The sequence below is a fragment of the Staurois parvus genome, unplaced genomic scaffold, assembly GCF_062004578.1.
Source record: "Staurois parvus isolate SC_StPar_1 unplaced genomic scaffold, SC_StPar_1.0 ptg001836l, whole genome shotgun sequence".
In the NCBI taxonomy this organism is placed as follows: domain Eukaryota; kingdom Metazoa; phylum Chordata; class Amphibia; order Anura; family Ranidae; genus Staurois; species Staurois parvus.
The window spans coordinates 87,501-114,698 of record NW_028319632.1 but is presented as its reverse complement, the minus strand read 5'-3'; the positions used below and the strand labels follow the sequence as shown (position 1 = coordinate 114,698).

The 27,198-nt window shown below is 49.9% G+C and overlaps 1 protein-coding gene across 1 annotated transcript in view; it reads left to right on the top strand.

Moving 5' to 3' along the window:
- Nucleotides 1-27,198, top strand: part of AJAP1 (adherens junctions associated protein 1) — a gene marked incomplete at its 3' end in the record, with an annotated part of 158,064 nt that overhangs the window by 76,063 nt on the left and 54,803 nt on the right. The window contains exon 2 of the mRNA XM_089664103.1: nucleotides 223-968. Coding sequence (XP_089520229.1) covers nucleotides 223-968 — 746 coding nt within the window. The remainder of the gene's footprint in view (nucleotides 1-222; nucleotides 969-27,198) is intronic.

The following is a 27,198-nucleotide window of genomic DNA, read 5'->3' as shown; positions in this document are numbered from 1 at the left end:
ACTGCCACTTTTGGGCGATTGGTAAGCTGCTATATATTACATTGTTGCTTTTGAGTTTAGATACCCCATGTCTTGTATCCAACCCTCTAACTGCCACTTTTGCTGGATTGGTAAGCTGCAATACATTAAATGATGTATCAATGTAAAGAATCCTGAAATGTTACAAAATACAAATGTTTTTTTTTTTGCGTCTCCTAAATCCTTGTCCGTGTCTTTCCGCAGATCAGGCCCTCCGATAGGAAGCCATGCTTGGATACTGATAGCCATTTTTCAACTAGCCATGGATTTTATCATTTGTGAGTCGGGGTCCCCGAGCACGGCGTACAGATACCTCCAGAGACCTTCGCCGGAACGTCGGATACAACACACGGCGCCATGGAACCCCAAGGGGAGGCCGAAGCCGAGAAGTCGCAGGTACTTTTGGAGCCCGTTTACAAACTTGCAGCAGGCCGGCGGTCCCCCGGGGTCGCAGCTTTTACATTTGTACCGTAAGGACTTGGACAGCCGCTTTTCTAGACATGTGCCATTACAGTCCTGCGCGGGTGCAAAGACGCTTCCTTCCAGGCGAGGACTCAGAGACTCGCTTCAGGTCCCTCGTTTGAGGAGGGGTAAGAGGCAGCTCCAAAGAAGAAGTTGGAATAACCTAAGGCCTTTCTTGGACCTTGACAGTCAGCCCACCACCGTCTCGGAGTTTATTTTATGGGGGCCGACCGGGGACGATGACTACGTGGAGTCCAGCACAATCCCTGGGATTTACGAGAGGACCTCGACCACGCAGGCCAGGGCCACGCTGGTGGGGACCACCACGTCCACCACCGGCTCCACCACCATGCGGTCTAAAGACGTGACGTCGCAGAACCCCGCGGTACATCAGAGCAAAAAAACACCTCGAAGGATTAGCACAACCGAGCCGTACCCTGGGAATGGGAAGGATGCTAAATCACCAAGGATACCCAACGAAACCTCAGGTAGGGTGCAAATCGAGGAGGGCTCTTCATTGTGCCCTTCCATTTCAAATGTAAAATCGCCTTTTAAAAGTTGAAAAAAAAAAAAATAAGTACGCGAGAACTGTAAGGATTTGGAGGCATTCCGATAGCCGCGGTCCGTGCCAGACCATGGAGCAGACAAGTAGTAGCAGCCTCAGCTCGCAATGTCTAAGCTGTGACACCAACGCGTTTTACCCACCCTCAATGCGTTTCGTCCCCCCAGGGCTTAATCATGATTGGCTTAGGCAGAGTGACCTGAGGCTGCTACTACTTGGCATGGTGTGCGGCTATTGGGATGTCTCCATATCCTTACATTGCACCTTTGAGTCAGGACAAACGCATTTCCAGGCCGTGCCCTACAGCGGAATCTGCTGAAAAGGATGTGGCAGCCTCAGCTCGTTCTGTCTAAGCTGTGCCACCAACGCGTTTTGCCCACCCTCAACGCATTTCGTCCCCCCAGGGCTTAATCATGATTGGCTTAGACAGAGCTAGCTGAGGCTGCTACTACTAGGCTACTAGGCATGGTGTGCGGCTGTTGGGATGTCCCCATATCCTTACATTGCACCTTTGAGTCAGGACAAACGCATTTCCAGGCCACACCCTACAGCGGTATCCGCTGAAAAGGATGTAGCAGCCTCAGCTCGCTCTGTCGAAGTTGTGCCACCAACGCGTTTTACCCACCCTCAACGCGTTTCATCCCCCCAGGGCTTAATCATGATTGGCTTAGACAGAGTGACCTGAGGTTGCTACTACTTGGCATGGTGTGCGGCTGTTGGGATGTCCCCATATCCTTACATTGCACCTTTGAGTCAGGACAAACGCATTTACAAGCCACACCCTACAGCGGAATCCGCTGAAAAGGATGTGGCAGCCTCAGCTCGCTCTGTCGAAGTTGTGCCACCAACGCGTTTCACCCACCCTCAACGCGTTTCGTCCCACCCACCAGGGCTTAATTATGATTCGCTGAGGCGGCTACTACTAGGCATGGTGTGTGGCTGTTGGGATGTCTCCATATCCTTACATTGCACCTTTGAGTCAGGACAAATGCATTTCCACCCTAGAGCGAAATCCGCCAAAAAGGATGATGGGATCCTGAGTGGGGAGCCAAAGCTGCATACATGAGAACTGCAAGGGTATGGAGACATTGCAATAGCTGCACACCATACCAAGTAGTAGCAGCCTCAGATTGCTCCATCTAAGCCATGCCACGATGCGTTTCACCCACCCTCAACGCGTTTCGTCCCACCCTTTGGGCTTAATCATGATTGGCTTAGACAGAATGAGAAGAGGCTGCTACTACTTGGCATGGTGTGCAGCTATTGGAATGTCTCCATATCCTTACATTGCACCTTTGAGTCAGGACAAACGCATTTCCAGGCCGCACCCTACAGCAGAATCTGCCAAAAAGGATGATGGGAGCCTGAGCAGGGATACCAAGTAGTGGCAGCCTCAGCTTGCTCCATCTAAGCCATGCCACCAACGTGTTTCACCCACCCTCAACGCGTTTCGTCCCACCCCTGGGGCTTAATTGTTATTGGCTTAGACAGAGTGAGCTGAGGCGGCTACTACTTGGCATGGTGTGCCGGTATTGGAATGTATTTATATCCTTACATTGCACCTTTGAGTCAGGACAAACGCATTTCCAGGCCGCACCCTACAGCGCAATCTGCCAAAAAGGATGATGGGAGACTGAGCGGAGATCCAAAGCTTCATACATGAGAACTGTAAGGATATACAGACATTGCAATAGCAGCACACTATACCAAGTAGTAGCAGCCTCAGCTCGCTCCATCTAAGCCACGTCCCAACGCGTTTCGTCCCACAGGGCTTAATCATGATTGGCTTAGGCAGAGCGAGCTGAGGCTGCTACTACTTGGCATGGTGTGCTGCTGTTGGGATGTCTCCATATCCTTACAGTGCAACTTTGAGTCAGGAAACTGTTTTAACTGCCAAAGAGTTTGTATTTCTGTCCATCCAGTCTTGCGATTTACACAGCTCTGCCACACAGCACAGCCAGGTCTGTCAGGATAGGAGACTTGACTTTTCTCTGCCACAGTTCAGTAACACCTACAGGTCTTCCTCCCCCAGCCTGTGACTGGACAGGGAAGGAGAAGCAGAAGACGAATGAGCTTATCTCTCTGCCGCTTTCTCTCTCCCCCTATCAGCATTCTCCTTGCACTGATTGGCTCCTTCTCTTGCTGCTTCTCTTTCCCTCCCCCCTCCTTTCATTGCATTCAAAAATTAAATACAATTATTGATGTATCCAACCACTTCCCACGCATATATGTGTCCTCGCGGTGGCGGTGGGCGGGCCTTAACGCCGGGTGGCCCCTTTTTACGTGGCCTCACGATGGCGGGCCTTAATGCCGAGTGGCCGCATATGTGTCCTCGCGGTGGCAGTGGGCGGGCCTTAACGCCGGGTGGCCCCTTTTACGTGGCCTCACGATGGCGGGCCTTAATGCCGAGTGGCCGCATATGTGTCCTCGCGGTGGCGGTGGGCGGGCCTTAACGCCGGGTGGCCCCTTTTACGTGGCCTCACGATGGCGGGCCTTAACGCCGGGCGGCCGCATATGTGTCCTCGCGGTGGCGGTGGGCGGGCCTTAACGCCGGGTGGCCGCATATGTGTCCTCGCGGTGGCGGTGGGCGGGCCTTAACGCCGGGTGGCCGCATATATGCGTCTCTATGTAAATGTATTAGTGTGCTGAGAGCTCACTCCCAGAACAGGGACTGATGGGTACTGGACACCTCCCACTCCAGATTTGCCCCCCTTTCCAACCACGTGATCGCTGCAACGGCCAATCAGAATGGTCACATGATCGGAATGCCCGCCTCCCGGCATTTAATCCCTCTTAAAGGGCCAAGAGGCGGTGGCAGGAGGGGGTTAGGAATCCTGAGCTTTGGTCATTCATGTCTCTGCTATCGCCTGGAGTTCAGATTTAAAGCATTTTTGATCGGAAACTTAAAGTGTTAATAAACCCCCAACAGTGACATCAGTCTGTAGATGCAGCAAAGCATGCTGGGTATACTCACTGTGGAACCTAAAGGGTTAATCCTCCTCATTGTGTACAAAGGCTGTTTTATCCTGTCTTCTCTGATCCTCCCCTTCTTCTACTATCCCCAATCCATCTACTGATAGTACAGAGCCTTGGGGGTAAGTCTGCACATGCTCAGTTTGGTGTGTATTGCTAGAGTTTTTTTTTTCTTCGGGAGAGTGGGTGTGACAAGCACAGGACCAATCAGCGCTGTCCAGACAGGTCAGGGGTTCTGCATCCTCCTAGAACATAAAGAAAACTCCTACAAGCTTTAACCAGTGCTCTGCTGGACACTGACAGAAGTCACAAGACTGCTATATATTGCTGATGAGAGAAGGGATTTAGCCGTTCATTTTAAAATAATTGCATTTCCATGTTCTGTGTACTGTAGGAGAGCGGATATAGTGAATGCGGGGTCCGGGGAGAGCGGATATAGTGAATGCGGGGTCCGGGGAGAGCGGATATAGTGAATGCGGGGTCCGGGGAGAGCGGATATAGTGAATGCGGGGTCCGGGGGGGCATATATAGGGAATGAGGGGTCCGGGGAGAACGGATATAGTGAATGCGGGGTCCAGGGAGACCGGATATAGTGAATGCGGGGTCCGGGGAGAGCGGATATAGGGAATGTGGGGTCCGGGGAGAGCGGATATAGTGAATGCGGGGTCCGGGGAGAGCGGATATAGTGAATGCGGGGTCCAGGGAGAGCGGATATAGTGAATGGGGGGTCCAGGGAGAGCGGATACAGTGAATGCGGGGTCCGGGGAGAGCGGATATAGTGAATGCGGGGTCCGGGGAGAGCGGATATAGTGAATGCGGGGTCCGGGGAGAGCGGATATAGTGAATGCGGGGTCCGCACTTGTAGCTGATGTTCGGTCACAGTCCTCTGTTCCTCTTCAAATGCCGCTTTATGCATTGACATTAGAACTTAGGACCAGTCTATCCAGACAATGTGGTCACCTGCTGACTTAGCACCATCCACAGGCAGCTTTACTCTTCAGTAAGACACAGGCGCTGAGCCCCACACAATTTTACTTCAGATATTTGCAGTACAGAGGACGGTTTTCCAGTCTTTTGATTGGCTTTCCTAAGCCCGGTCTCTGTTTATCACTAACTCGGAGGGTCTAGCTACAACTAAACCAACTAGCACTAAAACAGGAGGGGAGGACAGAGGAAGATACAAAATGTAAACAGGTTGCAGGGGCCCAAAAACACCGCTAGGTGGCAGCACAGAAAACAAATGATAACCTTGTGCAATATAATGCAAGACAGAACCAATACATAGAAGTGGGGCGGAGCGTCCATTTGTCGTCCATTCCATGGCTCTGTGAGGAAGGTGCCATGTTATTGGAGGATATCATAGCCCCGACTCTGAGGAGGACGTCCAATCAGAGGAATGTGCACTACCCCCATGAGAGCCGCTGAGTTTACCTGGTTCTTTACCAGCACAGTGGAGAGGCAGCCACACACAGCAACAGTCCAGGACAGGGGGCTCCAAACTTCCCAAAGAGCCAGTATACTGTCCTTCCGATTTTAGGAGGGTCAGGCTGTGCCCAGTTGGAGTACACAATGGTCTTTGGTGTCAGTGGGAGGAATAGTGCCCCATCATTGGTGTCAGTGGGAGGAATAGTGCCCCATCATTGGTGTCAGTGGGAGGAATAGTGCCCCATCATTGGTGTCAGTGGGATGAATAGTGCCCCATCATTGGTGTCAGTGGGAGGAATAGTGCCCCATTTCTGGTGTCAGTGGGAGGAATAGTGTCCCATCATTGGTGTCAGTGGGATGAATAGTGCCCCATCATTGGTGTCAGTGGGAGGAATAGTGCCCCATTTCTGGTGTCAGTGGGAGGAATAGTGCCCCATCATTGGTGTCAGTGGGAGGAATAGTGCCCCATCATTGGTGTCAGTAGGAGGAATAGTGCCCCATCATTGGTGTCAGTGGGAGGAATAGTGCCCCATCATTGGTGTCAGTGGGAGGAATAGTGCCCCATCATTGGTGTCAGTGGGAGGAATAGTGCCCCATCATTGGTGTCAGTGGGAGGAATAGTGCCCCATCATTGGTGTCAGTGGGAGGAATAGTGCCCCATCATTGGTGTCAGTGGGAGGAATAGTGCCCCATCATTGGTGTCAGTGGGAGGAATAGTGCCCCATCATTGGTGTCAGTGGGAGGAATAGTGTCCCATCCTTGGTGTCAGTGGGAGGAATAGTGCCCCATCATTGGTGTCAGTGGGAGGAATAGTGTCCCATCATTGGTGTCAGTGGGAGGAATAGTCCCCCATCATTGGTGTCAGTGGGAGGAATAGTGCCCCATCATTGGTGTCAGTGGGAGGAATAGTGTCCCATCACTGGTGTCAGTGGGAGGAATAGTGCCCCATCATTGGTGTCAGTGGGAGGAATAGTGTCCCATCATTGGTGTCAGTGGGAGGAATAGTGCCCCATCATTGGTATCAGTGGGAGGAATAGTGCCCCATCATTGGTGTCAGTGGGAGGAATAGTGTCCCATCATTGGTATCAGTGGGAGGAATAGTGCCCAATCATTGGTGTCAGTGGGAGGAATAGTGCCCCAACACTGGTGTCAGTGGGAGGAATAGTGCCCCAACACTGGTGTCAGTGGGAGGAATAGTGCCCCAACACTGGTGTCAGTGGGAGGAATAGTGCCCCATCGTTGGTGTCAGTGGGAAGAATAGAGTCCCATCATTGGTGTCAGTGGGAGGAATAGTGCCCCATCATTGGTGTCAGTGGGAGGAATAGTGTCCCATCATTGGTGTCAGTGGGAGGAATAGTGTCCCATCATTGGTGTCAGTGGGAGGAATAGTGTCCCATCATTGGTGTCAGTGGGAGGAATAGTGTCCCATCATTGGTGTCAGGAGGAGGAATAGTGCCCCATCATTGGTGTCAGTGGGAGGAATAGTCCCCCATCATTGGTGTCAGTGGGAGGAATAGTGCCCATCATTGGTGTCAGTGGGAGGAATAGTGCCCCATCACTGGTGTCAGTGGGAGGAATTGTGCCCCATCACTGGTGTCAGTGGGAGGAATAGTGCCCCATCATTGGTGTCAGTGGGAGGAATAGTGTCCCATCATTGGTGTCAGTGGGAGGAATAGTCCCCCATCATTGGTGTCAGTGGGAGGAATAGTGCCCCATCATTGGTGTCAGTGGGAGGAATAGTGCCCCATCACTGGTGTCAGTGGGAGGAATTGTGCCCCATCACTGGTGTCAGTGGGAGGAATAGTGCCCCATCATTGGTGTCAGTGGGAGGAATAGTGCCCCATCACTGGTGTCAGTGGGAGGAATAGTGCCCCATCATTGGTGTCAGTAGGATGAATAGTGCCCCATCATTGGTGTCAGTGAGATTAATAGCACCCCATTGTTGGTGTCAGTGGGAGGAATAATGCCTCAGGGATCTGATAAAGGCAAGCAAAGGGCCACACTCGGCCCCAGGTCTGCAGTTTGGAGACCACTTGTCTAGATGGATGGATGACTGTTTAAAGTATATTTGCTTGTAGAACTTGCAGCAGGGCGGGGTGGGGGGGGGGGGTTGGGGGGGGGGGTGTGTGTGTGTGGGGGGGGGGGGGGTTGGGGGTGTGTGTGTGTGGGGGGGGGGGGGGTTGGGATACTCCGAAGCACTGAAGTACAATAGCAGAGAACACTTTCCTCTTTTACAAAGTATCACAATCTATCTGTCCTTCTGAGTGCCGTATGGAATGAAGCAATCTGGAGTCTCACGAAGGAGGGCCACGAGGGCCACTTGTAGCCCAAATAATGGTAGACTAGAACAGTCTGTAGACTCATCACTAACCAGAGGGACCACAAGAAACCAAACGGTGACAAGTACAGTCCATAGGTCACCGGCAGGAGGAAGGAGGTCCTGATTCCTCTATATAGATCTTTATATCACTAGAGGGGTCACCGGCAGGAGGAAGGAGGTCCCGATTCCTCTATATAGATCCTATCACTAGGGGGGTCACCGGCAGGAGGAAGGAGGTCCTGATTCCTCTATATAGATCCTATCACTAGGGGGGTCACCGGCAGGAGGAAGGAGGTCCTGATCCCTCTATATAGATCCTATCACTAGGGGGGTCACCGGCAGGAGGAAGGAGGTCCCGATTCCTCTATATAGATCTAACACTAGAGGGGTCACCGGCAGGAGGAAGGAGGTCCTGATTCCTCTATATAGATCCTATCACTAGAGGGGTCACCGGCAGGAGGAAGGAGGTCCTGATTCTTCTATATAGATCCTATCACTAGAGGGGTCCCCGGCAGGAGGAAGGAGGTCCTGATTCCTCTATATAGATCCTATCACTAGAGGGGTCACCGGCAGGAGGAAGGAGGTCCTGATTCCTCTATATAGATCTTTATATCACTAGAGGGGTCACCGGCAGGAGGAAGGAGGTCCTGATTCCTCTATATAGATCCTATCACTAGAGGGGTCACCGGCAGGAGGAAGGAGGTCCTGATTCCTCTATATAGATCTTTATATCACTAGAGGGGTCACCGGCGGGAGGAAGGAGGTCCTGAGTCCTCTATATAGATCTAACACTAGAGGGGTCACCGGCAGGAGGAAGGAGGTCCTGATTCCTCTATATAGATCCTATCACTAGAGGGGTCACCGGCGGGAGGAAGGAGGTCCTGATTCCTCTATATAGATCCTATCACTAGAGGGGTCACCGGCAGGAGGAAGGAGGTCCTGATTCTTCTATATAGATCCTATCACTAGAGGGGTCCCCGGCAGGAGGAAGGAGGTCCTGATTCCTCTATATAGATCCTATCACTAGAGGGGTCCCCGGCAGGAGGAAGGAGGTCCCTGATTCCTCTATATAGATCCTATCACTAGAGGGGTCACCGGCAGGAGGAAGGAGGTCCTGATTCTTCTATATAGATCCTATCACTAGAGGGGTCACCGGCAGGAGGAAGGAGGTCCTGATCCCTCTATATAGATCTATCACTAGAGGGGTCACCGGCAGGAGGAAGGAGGTCCTGATCCCTCTATATAGATCCTATCACTAGAGGGGTCACCGGCAGGAGGAAGGAGGTCCGGATTCCTCTATATAGATCTTTATATCACTAGAGGGGTCACCGGCAGGAGGAAGGAGGTCCTGATCCCTCTATATAGATCTCTAGTTGGACCTCATATAGAATACTGGGTCCAGTTCTGGAGATCTCACTTACATAAAGATATTGATAGGACGATTCCAGAGATGGGGAACACAAATGGTGGAAGGTCTGGGGGGGGGGGGGGAGGGTAGAACATATGAAGAGCAACTTCAGGAACTTAACATGTCCAGTCTGGAGGAGAGAAGGGAAAGGGGAGACGGGACTGAGACCTCTACATACATCCAGGGGGGGAATAAGGCTCAGGAGGGCAGGATTTTCAACATGAAACCAAAATCAAGGACATGGGGACAGGACCTCCAACTAGAACACGGGGACAGGACCTCCAACTAGAACACGGGGACAGGACCTCCAACTAGAACCCGGCGATAGGACCTCAAACTAGAACACGGGGACAGGACCTCCAACTAGAACACGGGGACAGGACCTCCAACTAGAACACGGGGACAGGACCTCCAACTAGAACACGGTGACAGGACCTCCAACTAGAACCGGGGGACAGGACCTCCAACTAGAACCCGGCGATAGGACCTCCAACTAGAACACGGGGACAGGACCTCCAACTAGAACCGGGGGACAGGACCTCCAACTAGAACACGGGGACAGGACCTCCAACTAGAACACGGAGACAGGACCTCCAACTAGAACACGGGGACAGGACCTCCAACTAGAACACGGGGACAGGACCTCCAACTAGAACACGGGGACAGGACCTCCAACTAGAACACGGGGACAACACCTCCAACTAGAACACGGGAACAGGACCTCCAACTAGAACACGGGGACAGGACCTCCAACTAGAACACGGGGACAGGACCTCCAACTAGAACACGGGGACAGGACCTCCAACTAGAACACGGAGACAGGACCTCCAACTAGAACCCGGGGACAGGACCTCCAACTAGAACCCGGGGACAGGACCTCCAACTAGAACATGGGGACAGGACCTCCAACTAGAACACGGGGACAGGACCTCCAACTAGAACACGGGGACAGGACCTCCAACTCGAACCCGGCGATAGGACCTCAAACTAGAACACGGGGACAGGACCTCCAACTAGAACACGGGGACAGGACCTCCAACTAGAACCCGGCGATAGGACCTCCAACTAGAACACGGGGACTGGACCTCCAACTACAACACGGTGACAGGACCTCCAACTAGAACCGGGGGACAGGACCTCCAACTAGAACCCGGCGATAGGACCTCCAACTAGAACACGGGGACAGGACCTCCAACTAGAACCGGGGGACAGGACCTCCAACTAGAACACGGGGACAGGACCTCCAACTAGAACACGGAGACAGGACCTCCAACTAGAACACGGGGACAGGACCTCCAACTAGAACACGGGGACAGGACCTCCAACTAGAACACGGGGACAGGACCTCCAACTAGAACACGGGGACAGGACCTCCAACTAGAACACGGGGACAGGACCTCCAACTAGAACACGGGGACAGGACCTCCAACTAGAACCCGGCGACAGGACCTCAAACTAGAACACGGGGACAGGACCTCCAACTAGAACACGGGGACAGGACCTCCAACTAGAACACGGTGACAGGACCTCCAACTAGAACACGGGGACAGGACCTCCAACTAGAACCCGGGGACAGGACCTCCAACTAGAACCCGGGGACAGGACCTCCAACTAGAACCCGGGGACAGGACCTCCAACTAGAACCCGGGGACAGGACCTCCAACTAGAACACGGGGACAGGACCTCCAACTAGAACCCGGGGACAGGACCTCCAACTAGAACACGGGGACAGGACCTCCAACTAGAACACGGGGACAGGAACTCCAACTGACTAGAGGAAAGGTCAAAATTAACCTCAGAAAATATTATTTTACTGAAAGAGTAGTTGATGCCGGGAATAAACTTCCAGCAGATGTAGTGAGCCGGTCTACAGAAAATATCTCCAAACATGTGAGGGACAAACAGATATTATTCTCACACAACAAAATTTACCATAAAACAAAACAAAAATCTAAGTGTCCTTTCACACGGGAGTTCCGTTTTCTTCATCAGTTCAGTCACATTTTTTCAAAGAAAAAAACAGATCAGTTTACAGTTGTTTATCATCCGTTTACATCAGTGTTTTCATTCGTTTACATCCATTTATCGGTACATCCTTTTTCATCCATTTAGATCAGTTTTTCATCCGTTTACATCAGTGTTTTCATCCGCTGCATCCATTTACACTCGTTTTTCATCCATCTACATCCATTTTTTCATCTGTTTACTTCCATTTATATCCATTTTCATCCATTTACACCCAGTTTTCATCCATTTACATCAGTTTTTTCATCCATTTACATCCATTTTTCATCCAGTTGCATCCATTTTTTATCCGTTTACATCCATTTACATCCGTTTTTCATCCGTTTACATCTGTTTTTTTATCTGTTTACATCCATTTACATCCATTTTTTCATCAGTTTTTTCATCCATTTACATCCGTTTTTTCATCCATTTGCTTCCATTTTTTCATCTGTTTACATCCGTTTTTCATTTGTTTACATCAGTTTTTTCATCTGTTTACATCCATTTACATCCGTTTTTCATCCATTTACATTTGTTTTTCATCAGCTTACATCCGGTTTTCATCCGTTTACATCCATTTTTCAACCGTTTACATCCATTTTCATCTGTTTTTCATCCATTTACATCTGTTTTTCATCCGTTTTTCATCCGTTTTTTCATCCATTTACATCCGTTTTTTCATATGTTTACATCCATTTACATCCATTTTTCATCCATTTACATCCCTTTTTTCATCTGTTTACATCCATTTACATCCGTTTTTCATCTGTTTACATCCATTTTCATCCGTTTTTCATCCATTTACATCTGTTTTTCATCCATTTACATCCGTTTTTTCATATGTTTACATCCATTTACATCCGTTTTTTCATCCAATTACATCCGTTTTTTTCATCTGTTTACATCCATTTACATCCGTTTTTCATCCATTTACATCCGTTTTTTCATATGTTTACATCCATTTTCATCCGTTTTTCATCCATTTACATCTGTTTTTCATCCATTTACATCCGTTTTTTCATATGTTTACATCCATTTACATCCGTTTTTCATCCATTTACATCCGTTTTTTCATCTGTTTACATCCATTTACATCCGTTTTTCATCCATTTACATCCGTTTTTTCATATGTTTACATCCATTTTCATCCGTTTTTCATCCATTTACATCTGTTTTTCGTCCATTTACATCCGTTTTTTCATATGTTTACATCCATTTACATCCGTTTTTCATCCATTTACATCCGTTTTTTCATCTGTTTACATCCATTTACATCCGATTTTCATCCATTTTTCATCCATTTACATCTGTTTTTCATCAGTTTACATCCATTTTTTCATCTGTTTTTTCATCCGTTTGCATCCGTTTTTCTTCCGTTCCGGGCTTTTTCACGGAAGAAAAATAGAGGTTTCTTCCTTTCAAAAAAACGGATGTTACGGATGCGAACGGACGATCATCCATTTACATCCTCTAGTCCATAGAATTACACGGGGGGACGTTTTTCATCAATAAACAGATGAAAAACGAACATATGGACATAGATGATAGAGGCCTAAAACACACCAAAAAATCCCAAAAACAACAACAACAAAAAAAAGCACACACAAAAAACAAAAACAACAAAATCCCCTCCCCCCAAATAAACACACAAAAGAATAAACAAACACCTGCCCCCCCCCCCAAAAAAAAAAACAAAAAAAAACAAAGCCCATTGTAATAAAATGAGTGACTGTAGGACAAAAACCCTCCAAAAACCGACGTTTCTGTCTCCGCGGTTTGCGTTTCAAGGACTTTGCCGTTTTTACCGCCCTTTAGCGCTGCACAGAATCCACTTCCAGATGTTGAAATGCGGATTTCAGGTCCTCCTGGGACTCTGGCGAGATCTATCCTCCTCCTTGATGTCTGTCCTCGTGAATTATTCTCGGTGTCATGAAAGAGTAACGCGGATATTCGATGCTGCGAGGAGATGAAGGTGTTGTGTGTCGGCTCAGATAAGTGCCGGGAACACAATCTGCTCAATTCTGCTGCCGGGATCCAGGAAAAAAAGACGTTCTGCAAACTTTTCTGTGTTTGTCCTCAAATAATGTCTGACTTCACATTCTGCGCGCGATTTAAAGTCGACCCGAGCACAGCTACGGGGGGGGGGGGGAGCAGTAGGGGCGGGGGCAGCACAGCGGATAAATGGTTAGCTCTTCCGCCTGGCAGTACTAGGGGTCGTTGGTTCAAATCCCAACCACCTGCCTGGAGTTTGCGTGTTCTCCCTGTGCCTGCGTGGGTTTCCTCCGGGAACTCCGGTTTCCTCCCACACTACAAAGACATGCTGGGAAGTTAATCGGATTCTATCTTAGGCTCCATTCAGACCTATGCAATGTGCTTTTCGCGGTTCATTTTGCGTTTTTCTACACGCATTTTTGCCGCGATTTTAGTTTTGTTCAGCTTTTTGTTTTTTTTAAATGGAATTTAGTTTTTGCTGCGCAGAATAAAAATACAAAATGCGGCAAAAGTGCAATACCTCCCCCTTCAGCTGATTCCTCATTAGACTCCATTGTAGCAAAAATGCTGCATTTTGCTGTTAACCCCTCCCCCTCCAAAGGATTCCCCCCCCCAAAGGATTTACCCCCCTCCATAGGATTTCCCCCCCTCCAGAGGATTCCCCCCCCAAAGGATTTCCCCTCCCCCCTCCAGAGGATTTCCCCCCCTCCAGAGGATTTCCCCCCTCCAAAGGATTTACCCTCACCCCTCCATAGGATTTACCCTCCCCCTCCAGAGGATTTACCCCCCTCCAAAGGATTTCCCCCCCACCATAGGATTTCCCTCCTCCAAAGGATTTACCCTCCAGAGGATTTACCCCTCTCCATAGGATTTACCCCCCTCCAGAGGATTTACCCCCCCAAAGGATTTACCCTCCCCCTCCAGAGGATTTACCCCCCTCCAAAGGATTTCCCCCCCACCATAGGATTTCCCCCCTTCAAAGGATTTACCCTCCAGAAAATTCTCCCCCCCCCAAAGGATTTACCCCCCTCCATAGGATTTACCCCCCTCCATAGGATTTACCCCCCCAAAGGATTTACCCCCCCCCCTCCAGAGGATTTCCCCCCCTCCAAAGGATTTACCCTCCCCCCTCCATTGGATTTACCCTTCCTCAAAGGATTTACCCTCCCCCCTCCAGAGGATTTACCCCCCTCCAAAGGATTTCCCCCCACCATAGGATTCCCCCCCCTCCAAAGGATGTACCCTCCCCCCTCCATAGGATTTACCCCCCCCCCCTCCATAGGATTTCCCCCCCTCCAAAGGATTTATCCTCCAGAGGATTCCCCCCCCTCCTCCAAAGGATTTACCCTCCCCCCTCCATAGGATTTACCCCCCCCCCCCTTCCTGATCAGGCCATTTTTTGCGTCACAATGCTGTGTTACTTTAACTGACAATTGCGCGGTCGTGCAACGCCGCACCCAACTAAATTTATGTCCTTTTTTTCCCCAGGAATTGAGCTTTCTTGGTATTTGATCCCCTGTGCGTTTTTATATTTTTTCACTATAAGCAAAAAAAGACCAACAATTTTGAGGAAAAAAAAATATTTTGGACTTTTTGCTATTAAACACGTCCAGTAAAATGTAAAAAGTAAAATTTCGGCCGCAATGTATTCTGCTCCGTGTCTTCGCTAAATATTCAATCTGTGTAAATTCATTGGTTTACGTGAAAGTTATCGCGTCTACAAATGGCGGGATAGATACGGGGATTGTTTTTTGTACTAGTAATGGCGGCGATCAGCGACTTGTATCGGGACTGCGGCGGACATTCTGACACTGGGGGGGGGACTGACTTGGTGTCACTGACATCCCCAGTGACACCAATACAGAGATCAGTGCTAATTAAAATCCCTGACACTGTACTAATAGCACTGGGCAGGAAGGGGTTAATGTGAGGGGTGATCAAAGGGTTAACTGTGTACTGGGAGTGTTTTATTAGGGGGCAGAGTCTGTGTGCTTCATTGTACTCACACTGCTGTGGATGGCTGTGCTGTGCAGTGAGCCCGAGCCGACAGGGAGGAGGAATGTTAGTAAACAAAACAGTCCTCCTCCCCGTCGGAGATGCTCAGTAATCACCGGGCGCTGGCGGGTAATTACCGGGACCCGGTGACTGACATCCGCAAATGGCAGATCGCGGCCCCTAACCGGAAATGCGAAATCACGTATATATACGTGATTTGGCACAGGTGCCGCCCTGTAGCAGTATATCTGCTATAGGGCGGTCCTTATATAGTATAGTATATACAGTTGCAAGAAAAAGTATGTGAACCCCTTGGGATTATGTGGAGTTTTGCATGAATTGGGCATAAAATGTCCTCTGAACGTCATCTAAGTCACAACAATAGAAGAACACAGTCTGCTGAACATAATACTACACAAACATTAGATGTTGCCATGGTTTAATTGCACATAACATGTAAACATTCACAGCGCAGGGAGGAAAAAGTATGTGAACCTTTGGACTTAATAACTGGTTGACCCTCCTTTGGCAGCAATAACCTCAACCAAACGTTTCCTGTAGTTGCAGATCAGACCTGCACAATGATCTGGAGTCATTTTGGACCACTCCTCTTCACAAAACTGTTTCAGTGTAGCAATATTCTTGGGATGTCTGGTGTGAATCGCTCTCTTAAGGTCATGCCACAGCATTTCAATGGGGTTGAGGTCAGGACTCTGACTGGGCCACTCCAGAAGGCGTATTCTGTGCTGTTGCAGCCATTGTTTTGTTGAATGACTTGTATGCTTTGGGTCATTGTCCTGTTGTATCACCCATCCTCTGCGGAGCTTCAGTTGGCGGACAGATGGTCGTACGTTTTCCTGCAAAATGTCTTGATAAACTCTGGAATTAATTTTCCCATCAATGACAACAATCCGTCCAGGCCCTGAGGCAGCAAAGCAGCCCCAAACCATGATGCTCCCTCCGCCATGTTTCACAGTGGGGATGAGGTTTTGATGTTGGTGTGCTGGGCCTTTTTTTCTCCACACATAGTGTTGTGTGTTCTTCCCAAACAACTCAATCTTGGTTTCATCTGTCCACAGTATATTCTGCCAGTAGTGCTGTGGAACATCCAGGTGCTCTTTTGCAAACTTCAAACGTGCTGCAATCTTCTTTTTGGACAGCAATGGCTTCCTCCGTGGTGTCCTCCCATGTACTCCATTCTTGTTTCATGTTTTCCTTATTGTAGATGTGTCAACAAAAATGTTAGCATGTGCCAGAGATTTCTGTAGGTCTTTAGCTGACACTGTGGGATTCTTCTTTACCTCATGCAGCATTCTGCGCTGTGCTCTTGCTGTCATTTTTACAGGACGACCACGCCTAGGGAGAGTAGCAACAGTGCTAAACTTTCTCCATTTGTAGACAGTCTGTCTTACCGTGGACACATGAACATCAAGGCTCAAGGAGATACTTTTGTAACCCTTTCCAGCTTCATGCAAGTCAACCATTCTTGATCGTAGGTCTTCTGAGAGCTCTTTTCTGTGAGGCATGGTTCACATCAGACAGTGCTTCTTGAAACCAGTAAACCCAAAACAGGTGTCAGCAACACATCCAATATCATCACACTGATTGGAGTCAAGGTTGGCTCACTCCTGGCTCCAGTTAGCTCTGGGAGAAGTCATTAAGCTAGGGCCTCACATACTTTTTCCTCCCTGCACTGTGAATGTTTACATGTTATGTGCAATTAAACCATGGCAACATCTAATGTTTGTGTAGTATTATGTTCAGCAGACTGTGTTCTTCTATTGTTGTGACTTAGATGACGTTCAGAGCACATTGTATGCCCAATTCATGCAAAACTCCACGTAATCCCAAGGGGGTCACATACTTTTTCTTGCAACTGTATCTGCTATAGGGCGGTCCTTGTATAGTACAGTGGGGATGGAAAGTTTGGGCACCCCAGCTAAAAATTTGTATTAATGTGCATAAAGAAGCCAAGGAAAGATGGAAAAATCTCCAAAAGGCATCAAATTACAGATTAGACATTCTTATAATATGTCAACAAAAGTTAGATTTTATTTCCATCATTTACACTTTCAAAATAACAGAAAACAAAAAAATGGCGTCTGCAAAAAGGGATTAAAAATGTGGAGGACTTCACATCGTTCAGCATCTAGTTTTTCATTGTGTAGTGATTTGAAAAAAAAATGTACTTTTTTTAATTGCTTCCGAAAAATAGTGCGTCCTGGCATGTGAGTGTGCCTAGGCACTCCTGTACTGACAGCCTCATAGCTGGATATCTGCAGTGTGAGATCATCTAAGGCTCTGCTGCCCGTGAATGCTCGTCTCACCGAATTCCGAGTGAAATTTGGTGATGTCACTATGGTGCGGTTCACGGTTCTCCTTGCTGGAGGCTCTGACATGAGGAAGCAAAGCCCTGCCTCTACCGAGATTGCCGCCTTCACACAGAGACACATTACAGAACAAGAGGTAGTGGTAGAGGGGCAGGGCTTGAAAAAGCCGCTCGCCCGCTCGCCAAATGCGAGGAGAAATTCCTCTGGCGAGCGGCGAGCACAGATGAAGAAGCATGGAGCGACTGTACATGCGCTCCAAGCCTCATTGTGAAGCCGATTTTACAACTTCTGGTTTCCGCAGCCTCGCCATTACAGTGGCAGCGCCACTGAGGGGACATGTGCAGGAGAGGTCCGCTCTCCTACGCCGATGGAGACACCCTCTCCACCGCCGTGAGGGACACGAGACCCGCTCTACACTGCCTTGGGGGACATGAGGCCCACTCTCCACCGCCTTGGGGGACACGAGGCCCGCTCTCCACCGCCTTGGGGGACACGAGGCCCGCTCTCCACTGCCTTGGGGGACACGAGGCCCGCTCTCCACCACCTTAAGGGACACGAGGCCCGCTCTCCACCGCCTTGGGGGACACGAGGCCTGCTCTCCACTGCCTTGGGGGACACGAGGCCCGCTCTACACTGCCTTGGGGGACACGAGGCCCGCTCTCCACTGCCTTGGGGGACACGAGGCCCGCTCTCCACTGCCTTGGGGGACACGAGGCCCGCTCTTCACCGCCTTAAGGGACACAAGGCCTGCTCTACACCGCCTTGGGGAACACGAGGCCTGCTCTACACCACCTTGGGGGACACGAGGCCCGCTCTACACCACCTTAAGGGACACGAGGCCTGCTCTACACCACCTTGGGGGACACAAGGCCTGCTCTACACCGCCTTAAGGGACACGGGGCCTGCTCTACACCACCTTGGGGGACATGAGTAAGGTTTGTGCCTGGCTAGTAGGTCTGGACTCGAAATTTTAACCCCTGGTAGAGGGGCATTGGACATGAATTTTCACAGGTTATCACAATGTAGACAAAGTCATTACTGGAGCCCAATTGGCCTGTATTTCCTCACCACAAAGACGGGGGACCCAGGAGAGGACATGCACCCGATTTGACAAATCCACGTGAAATAGACCGAAGAATGCGCCAAATAAAAAATCCTTTGGAGTCCAAAGTCTTTACTGTCCAACTGGCTACAACAAGCGGGATAAAAGACAGCCAAGGGGCCACACGGTCCCCCATCAAATGGCAAAGGATGGAGAGGGCTCCGCCTCTCCGTATAGACAGGGTTAAGTAGCATCACGTTGGTAGGAGGTGATTTAGGGACCTGGTGGGCTGGCTGAGTAAGATCTGGGGTTGCTGAGTCATGATGGGTTGATGAGTGGTCCGTCAGTTACTGTGTGACACGATTATACAATCTGGGGTTGTCGGGGATGTAATGCATATCCATGCTCCGGGACATCCAGGCCTCAATGACTCCAGGCCACCAATGACTCCAGGCCTCAATGACTCCAGGCCATCAATGACTCCAGGCCATCAATGACTCCAGGCCTCAATGACTCCAGGCCTCCATGACTCCAGGCCATCAATTACTCCAGGCCTCCATGACTCCAGGCCATCAATTACTCCAGGCCTCAATGACTCCAGGCCATCAATGACTCCATGCCTCAATGACTCCAGGCCATCAATGACTCCAGGCCTCCATGACTCCAGGCCATCAATTACTCCAGGCCTCAATGACTCCAGGCCACCAATGACTCCAGGCCTCCATGACTCCATGCTATCAATGACTCCAGGCCATCAATGACTCCAAGCCTCAATGATTCCAGGCCATCCATGACTCCAGGCCATCAATGACTCCAGGCCATCAATGACTCCAGGCCACCAATGACTCCAGGCCATCAATGACTCCAGGCCATCAATGACTCCAGGCCTCAAGGCCTCAATGACTCCAGGCCTCCGATGACTCCAGGCCATCAATGACTCCAGGCCTCAAGGCCTCAATGACTCCAGGCCATCAATGACTCCAGGCCTCAAGGCCTCAATGACTCCAGGCCTCCGATGACTCCAGGCCTCCGATGACTCCAGGCCATCGATGACTCCAGGCCTCAATGACTCCGGGCCATCGATGACTCCAGGCCATCGATGACTCCAGGCCATCAGTGACTCCAGGCCTCAATGACTCCAGGCCACCAATGACTCCAGGCCATCAATGACTCCAGGCCATCAATGACTCCAGGACATCAATTATTATACAGTATTTATTATACAATGACTCCAGGCCATCAATGACTCCAGGCTATCAATGACTCCAGGCCATCAATGACTCCAGGCTATCAATGACTCCAGGCCTCAATGACTCCAGTCCTCCAATACTCCAGGCCATCAATGACTCCAAGCCATCAATGACTCCAGGCCATCGATGACTCCAGGCCATCTATGACTCCAGTCCTCCATGACTCCAGGCCATCAATGGGTTAACTGTGAATTTGCAGTGAAAATCTCCGGTGTGTCGGAATAGGAGGAATCTCGTCTGAGCTGCAGAGCTCTCCCTCCACCGGAACGGAATATATTCCTCCCAACGTTCCTCTTTCTGGGCCGAGTCCAGGAGTGTCCTACAAGAAGCCCGATCTCCCAGCCTGGAAGTTTTCTGAAAACCTGGCTGGATGTGGTGTCGTGACTCTCCGCCAAACACGGAACCGCACGCCAATTAATTATCGGAGTGGCATCTGGTCTCTCCTAATCATGGCGGCAGATGAGCTCTGTGGAAATCGATGGGAGATGAGAGATTCGCTCTCTTCTATAAAATGCATTTTTTTCCCTAACAGAAGTTGTAGCGGGAGGTTTCATTGACATCGGACTTTTGTATCAGAGATGTGACTCCCGGAACGGCACAGATTGGCACGGAACCTTTCCCCGGCGCTGCGTGTCACATCCACTCAGCATTGTACGTCTGATGGAGGTAAGTCGGCTCTACCTCCCATAGACAGATCAGATTCCCACCGTTCCTGCACCCGGCCGCCTCTCCTCCTTTGTCACCAGCACAGTGTGCGGCTCGGACTGCTTCCAACGGCCTCTAAACACTTTGACACAATCACAGCGAGAATGATAACACTGCTGAGCCCCCCGCAGAGGGAGAGTGCCGGAAATCATCGAATATTTATCTGAATGATGCAATCTGGAGGAAACTGGAAATGTTACAAAGACTCCAACTTATACACTATATTGCCCCAAGTATTGTCCCCGCCCCCCCCATATATACACTATATTGCCCCAAGTATTGTCCCCGCCCCCCCCCATATATACACTATATTGCCCCAAGTATTGTCCCCGCCCCCCCTTATATTGCCCCAAGTATTGTCCCCTCCCCCATATATACACTATATTGCCCCAAGTAGTGTCCCCGCCCCCCCCATATATACACTATATTGCCCCAAGTATTGTCCCCGCCCCCCCCCATATATACACTATATTGCCCCAAGTATTGTCCTAGCCCCCCCTTATATTGCCCCAAGTATTGTCCCCTCCCCCCATATATACACTATATTGCCCCAAGTATTGTCCCCACCCCCCCCATATATACACTATATTGCCCCAAGTATTGTCCCCACCCCCCCCATATATACACTATATTGCCCCAAGTATTGTCCCCGCCCCCCCTTATATTGCCCCAAGTATTGTCCCCTCCCCCCATATATACACTATATTGCCCCAAGTATTGTCCCCACCCCCCCCATATATACACTATATTGCCCCAAGTATTGTCCCCGCCCCCCCTTATATTGCCCCAAGTATTGTCCCCTCCCCCCATATATACACTATATTGCCCCAAGTATTGTCCCCGCCCCCCCCCGTATATATACTATATTGCCTCAAGTAGTGTCCCCGCCCCCCCATATATACACTATATTGCCCCAAGTATTGTCTCCGCCCCCCATATATACACTATATTGCCCCAAGTATTGTCTCTGCCCCCCCATATATACACTATATTGCCCCAAGTATTGTCTCCGACCCCCCATATATACATTATATTGCCCCAAGTATTGTCCCCGCCCCCCTGTATATACACTATATTGCCCCAAGTATTGTCCCCGCCCCCCCATATATACATTATATTGCCCCAAGTATTGTCCCCGCCCCCCCATATATACACTATATTGCCCCAAGTATTGTCCCCGCCCCTCCCCCCCATATATACATTATATTGCCCTAAGTATTGTTCCCTGCCCCCCCATATATACACTATATTGCCCCAAGTATTGTCCCCGCCCCCCCTTATATTGCCCCAAGTATTGTCCCCTCCCCCCATATATACACTATATTGCCCCAAGTATTGTCCCCGCCCCCCCCGTATATATACTATATTGCCTCAAGTAGTGTCCCCGCCCCCCCATATATACACTATATTGCCCCAAGTATTGTCTCCGCCCCCCATATATACACTATATTGCCCCAAGTATTGTCTCTGCCCCCCCATATATACACTATATTGCCCCAAGTATTGTCTCCGACCCCCCATATATACATTATATTGCCCCAAGTATTGTCCCCGCCCCCCTGTATATACACTATATTGCCCCAAGTATTGTCCCCGCCCCCCCATATATACATTATATTGCCCCAAGTATTGTCCCCGCCCCCCCATATATACACTATATTGCCCCAAGTATTGTCCCCGCCCCTCCCCCCCATATATACATTATATTGCCCTAAGTATTGTTCCCTGCCCCCCCATATATACACTATATTGCCCCAAGTATTGTCCCCGTCCCTCCCCCCCATATATACACTATATTGCCCTAAGTATTATCCCCCCCCCATATATACACTATATTGCCCCAAGTATTGTCCCCGCCCCCATATATACACTATATTGCCCCAAGTATTGTCCCCGCCCCCCCCATATATACACTATATTGCCCCAAGTATTGTCCCCGCCCCTCCCCCCCATATATACACTATATTGCCCTAAGTATTGTCCCCGCCCCTCCCCCCCATATATACACTATATTGCCCCAAGTATTGTCCCCGTCCCTCCCCCCCATATATACACTATATTGCCCTAAGTATTGTCTCCGCCCCCCCATATATACACTATATTGCCCCAAGTATTGTCCCCGACCCCCCTCATACACACTATATTGCCCCAAGTATCGGGCCGCCGGCCTTTCCACGCACATGACCTTTCATGGCCCCCCAGTCTTAGTCCGTAGGGTTCAATATTGAGTTGGCCCCGCCCTTTCCACACACATGACCTTTAATGGCCTCCCAGTCTTAGTCCATAGGGTTCAATATTGAGTTGGCCCCGCCCTTTCCACACACATGACCTTTAATGGCCTCCCAGTCTTAGTCCATAGGGTTCAATATTGAGTTGGCCCCGCCCTTTACAGCTATAACAGCTTCAACTCTTCTGGGAAGGCCATCCACAAGGTTTAGGAGGGTGTCTATGGGAAGGTTGGACCATTCTTCCAGAAGCACATTTGTCAGGTCAGGCACTGATGTCGGGGGAGGAGGCCTGGCTCACAGTCTCCACTCTAATTCATCCCAAAGGTGTTCTATGGGGTTGAGGTCAGGACTCTGTGCAGGACAGTCAAGTTCCTCCACCCCAAACTGGCTCCTCCATGTCTTTATGGACCTTGCTTTGTGCACTGGTGCGCAGTCATGTTGGAACAGGAAGGGGCCATCCCCAAACTCCTCCCACAAAGTTGGGAGCATGACATTGTCCAAAATGTCGCCTTAAGAGTTCCCTTCACTGGAACTAGGGGGCCAAGTCTAACCCCTGAAAAACAACCCCACACCATAATCCCCCTCCACCAAACTTTACACTTGGCACAATGCAGTCAGGCAAGTACCATTGGGAGGGGATTGGAACACCTGAATCACATGATATGGAGGGGATTAGAACACCTGAATCACATGATATGGAGGGGATTGGAACACCTGAATCACATGATTTGGAGGGTATTGGAACACCTGAATCACATGATTTGGAGGGTATTGGAACACCTGAATCACATGATATGGAGGGGATTGGAACACCTGAATCACATGATATGGAGGGGATTGGAACACCTGAATCACATGATTGGGAGGGGGCGGGGACAATACTTTGGGCAATATAGTGTACTTCTTTATGTAATAATTAATAATATTTAAAGAGGATTCACATCCCTGCAGCCCGGGGAGCTTTCAGGACCCCTCAGAGAAACACACTGTGCTTTAGCAGACAAGAAGAAACTGTTAGAGGTAGACGTTTGCTAAGTGTGCTGCACATGCTTTCACATGTGACTGCTGCGGACTGTCCACTAAATGTGATTGTCAGGTGATTCGGAAGGTATGTCGATGTGTCGTGACTGGTATGCCATTCCCTGAATTCCATCAGTGCAGCAAATCTACTCTTATGAATGGACATTCATTACTTTGGGGGTATGAAGGTCAACGGACGGGGATGTCACGAGGAGGCCTCTGGCATGGTGTGAGGCACAATATGGCGGAGGGTTCAGGCTCAGTAGGAGGTGTTCTAGCAAAGACAGGAGCGGGGGTAGAGACACCAATTCTAGCCAATCACTCATCCCTTCCTACAAGTGGGCTCATGTTAGGGTTTACTATCAATGTCAAAGGCTTACATTGAGGTGCCCCTGACCCCTCCCTCCTGTTGGCTGTGCAACCAGCTTTTATGGGGACACCCGAGCATGCGCACTCCCCAGACGCTGCTCTGTGTGTCAATTCGCACACTGAGATTAGCCCCGCCCCTCCCTCTAATCATTGGCTCACTGGCTATAATTGACAGCAGTGGCAGGTAATGTCTCAGCCAATGAGAAGAGGGAGTCCCAGGATAGCCAAGACTCCAGTGCGCATCGCTGGATCGGGAGGGGGCTATGGCAGATATTGGGGGGGTTATCTTCATGCATAGAATCCATTTCCCCGGCTTCACACGGATGCGGTGTGGAATTTGCACCGGTTTCTGTTGCGATTTCTGCACATCTATCATAATCGCACCCCGTTCATACGAAGCTCTGCAGGTGTGTATTTCACGTTAATAGCACCCCAAAATTGGTTCGCAAAACGCAATGCGGGGCGGTTGATGGGCGAATCACATGTGATCTGCAGGGAATGCGGGGCGGTTGATGGGATAATCACATGTGATCTGCAGGGATTGCGGGGCGGTTCATGGGCGAATCACATGTGATCTGCAGGGAATGCGGGGCGGTTGATAGGATAATCACATGTGATCTGCAGGGAATGCGGGGCGGTTCATGGGCGAATCACATGTGATCTGCAGGGAATGCGGGGCGGTTCATGGGAGAATCACATGTGATCTGCAGGGAAAGCGGGGCGGTTGATGGGCGAATCACATGTGATCTGCAGGGAATGCGGGGCGGTTCATGGGCGAATCACGTGATCTGCAGGGAATGCGGGGCGGTTGATGGGCGAATCACATGTGATCTGCAGGGAATGCGGGGCGGTTGATGGGCGAATCACATGTGATCTGCAGGGAATGCGGGGCGGTTGATGGGATAATCACATGTGATCTGCAGGGAATGCAGGGCGGTTCATGGGCGAATCACATGTGATCTGCAGGGAATGCGGGGCGGTTCATGGGCGAATCACATGTGATCTGCAGGGAATGCGGGGCGGTTCATGGGCGAATCACATGTGATCTGCAGGGAATGCGGGGCGGTTCACAGCCTGGTCACAACGGGTGCGACTTGTCATTCGATTTGCCATGCCATGCAAGTTTAAAATGCAGTGAATGTCGGAATTGCAGAGAATGTAGCAAATGTCAAATGCAGAGAATGTAGTGAATGTAGCAAATGCAGAGAATGTATCGTATGCACAGAATGCAGCAAATTAAGTGGATGCAGACAGTGAAGTGAATGCAGTGAATGTAGTGTATGCAGAGAATGAAGTGAATGCAGTGAATGTAGTGTATGCAGAGAATGAAGTGAATGCAGTGAATGTAGTGTATGCAGAGATTACAGGGAATTAAGTGAATGTAGAGAATTAAGTGAATGCAGCGAATGAAGGGAATGCAGAGAATGAAGTGAATGCAGCGAATGTAGTGTATGCAGAGAATGAAGTGGATGCAGAGAATGAAGTGAATGTAGTGTATGCAGAGAATGCAGCAAATGCAGTGGATGCAGAGAATGAAGTGGATGCAGAGAATGAAGCGAATGCAGAGAATGCAGCACATTAAGTGAATGCAGAGAATGCAGCAAATTAAGTGAATGAAGAGAATGCAGTGAATGCAACGAATGAAGTGAATTCAGAGAATCCAGCGAATGAAGTGAATGCAGCGAATGAAGTGAATGCAGCGAATGAAGTGAATGCAGCGAATGAAGTGAATGCAGCGAATTCAGAGAATGCAGCGAATGAAGCGAATGAAGTGAATGCAGCAAATGAAGTGAATGCAGCAAATGAAGTGAATGCAGCAAATGAAGTGAATGCAGCGAATTCAGTGAATGCAGCGAATGAAGTGAATGCAGCAAATTCAGATAATGCAGCGAATGAAGTGAATGCAGCAAATTCAGAGAATGCAGCGAATGCAGCGAATGAAGTGAATGCAGCGAATGAAGTGAATGCAGTGAATGCAGAGAATGAAGTGAATGCAGCGAATGAAGTGAATGCAGAGAATGCATTGAGATATACACCCTTTAGTAGCACTGTAACCCGCAGAACGCGCCTCCTGTAATCGATGTTCGGCGTTGTTGCCTAAACGATGATTATGAGATTAGCACATGTTGGGCCGATGAATAATTCACGACGATCGGCGCTAACGAGGCTTCATTTTGAGTTACAATGCGGAATCTTTATGGCGGCGCTTTCATTTTTTATTTTCTTTGGCTAATGAGTAATCATGAGGAGTCCATGAGATGTTGTTCCATGAAGTGTTGCCGGCAGTGAGCGCTGATTACACATGAATTATATATGATCCATAAAATATCGCCACCAGTAATGAATATTAACAGGAAGATGCCATCGATTTGTCTGAGACCCGCCCGACGCTCAGCGCTGATTTACAGAGGGATGGGAGGGATGAGAGGGATGGGAGGGATGAGAGGGATGGGAGGGATGAGAGGGAAGAGAGGGATGGGAGGGATGGGAGGGATGAGAGGGATGGGAGGGATGGGAGGGATGTGAGGGATGAGAGGGATGAGAGGAATGGGAGGGATGAGAGGGATGGGAGGGATGAGAGGGGAGGGAAGAGAGGGATGAGAGGGGAGGGATGAGAGGGAAGAGATGGATGGGAGGGATGAGAGGGAAGAGAGGAATGGGAGGGATGAGAGGGATGGGAGGGATGAGAGGGGAGGGATGAGAGGGATGGGAGGGAAGAGAGGGATGAGAGGGGAGGGATGAGAGGGAAGAGAGGGATGGGAGGGATGAGAGGGAAGAGAGGGATGAGAGGGGAGGGATGAGAGGGGAGGGAAGAGAGGGATGAGAGGGGAGGGAAGAGAGGGATGAGAGGGAAGAGAGGGATGAGAGGGGAGGGATGAGAGGGATGGGAGGGAAGAGAGGGATGAGAGGGGAGGGATGGGAGGGATGTTTTGTATTTTTATCGTTGTTGCGTAGAGCAGACGGCTGACGTTCCATGAACTTTACTTTGTTAATGAGATGACAATGCTGGCAGAGAATGGCTCCGCCCCCACGGACAGGTACAGCCCACGGACTACCTGGCATTTACTGGTGCTGGTTCCGTTTCGGATCAA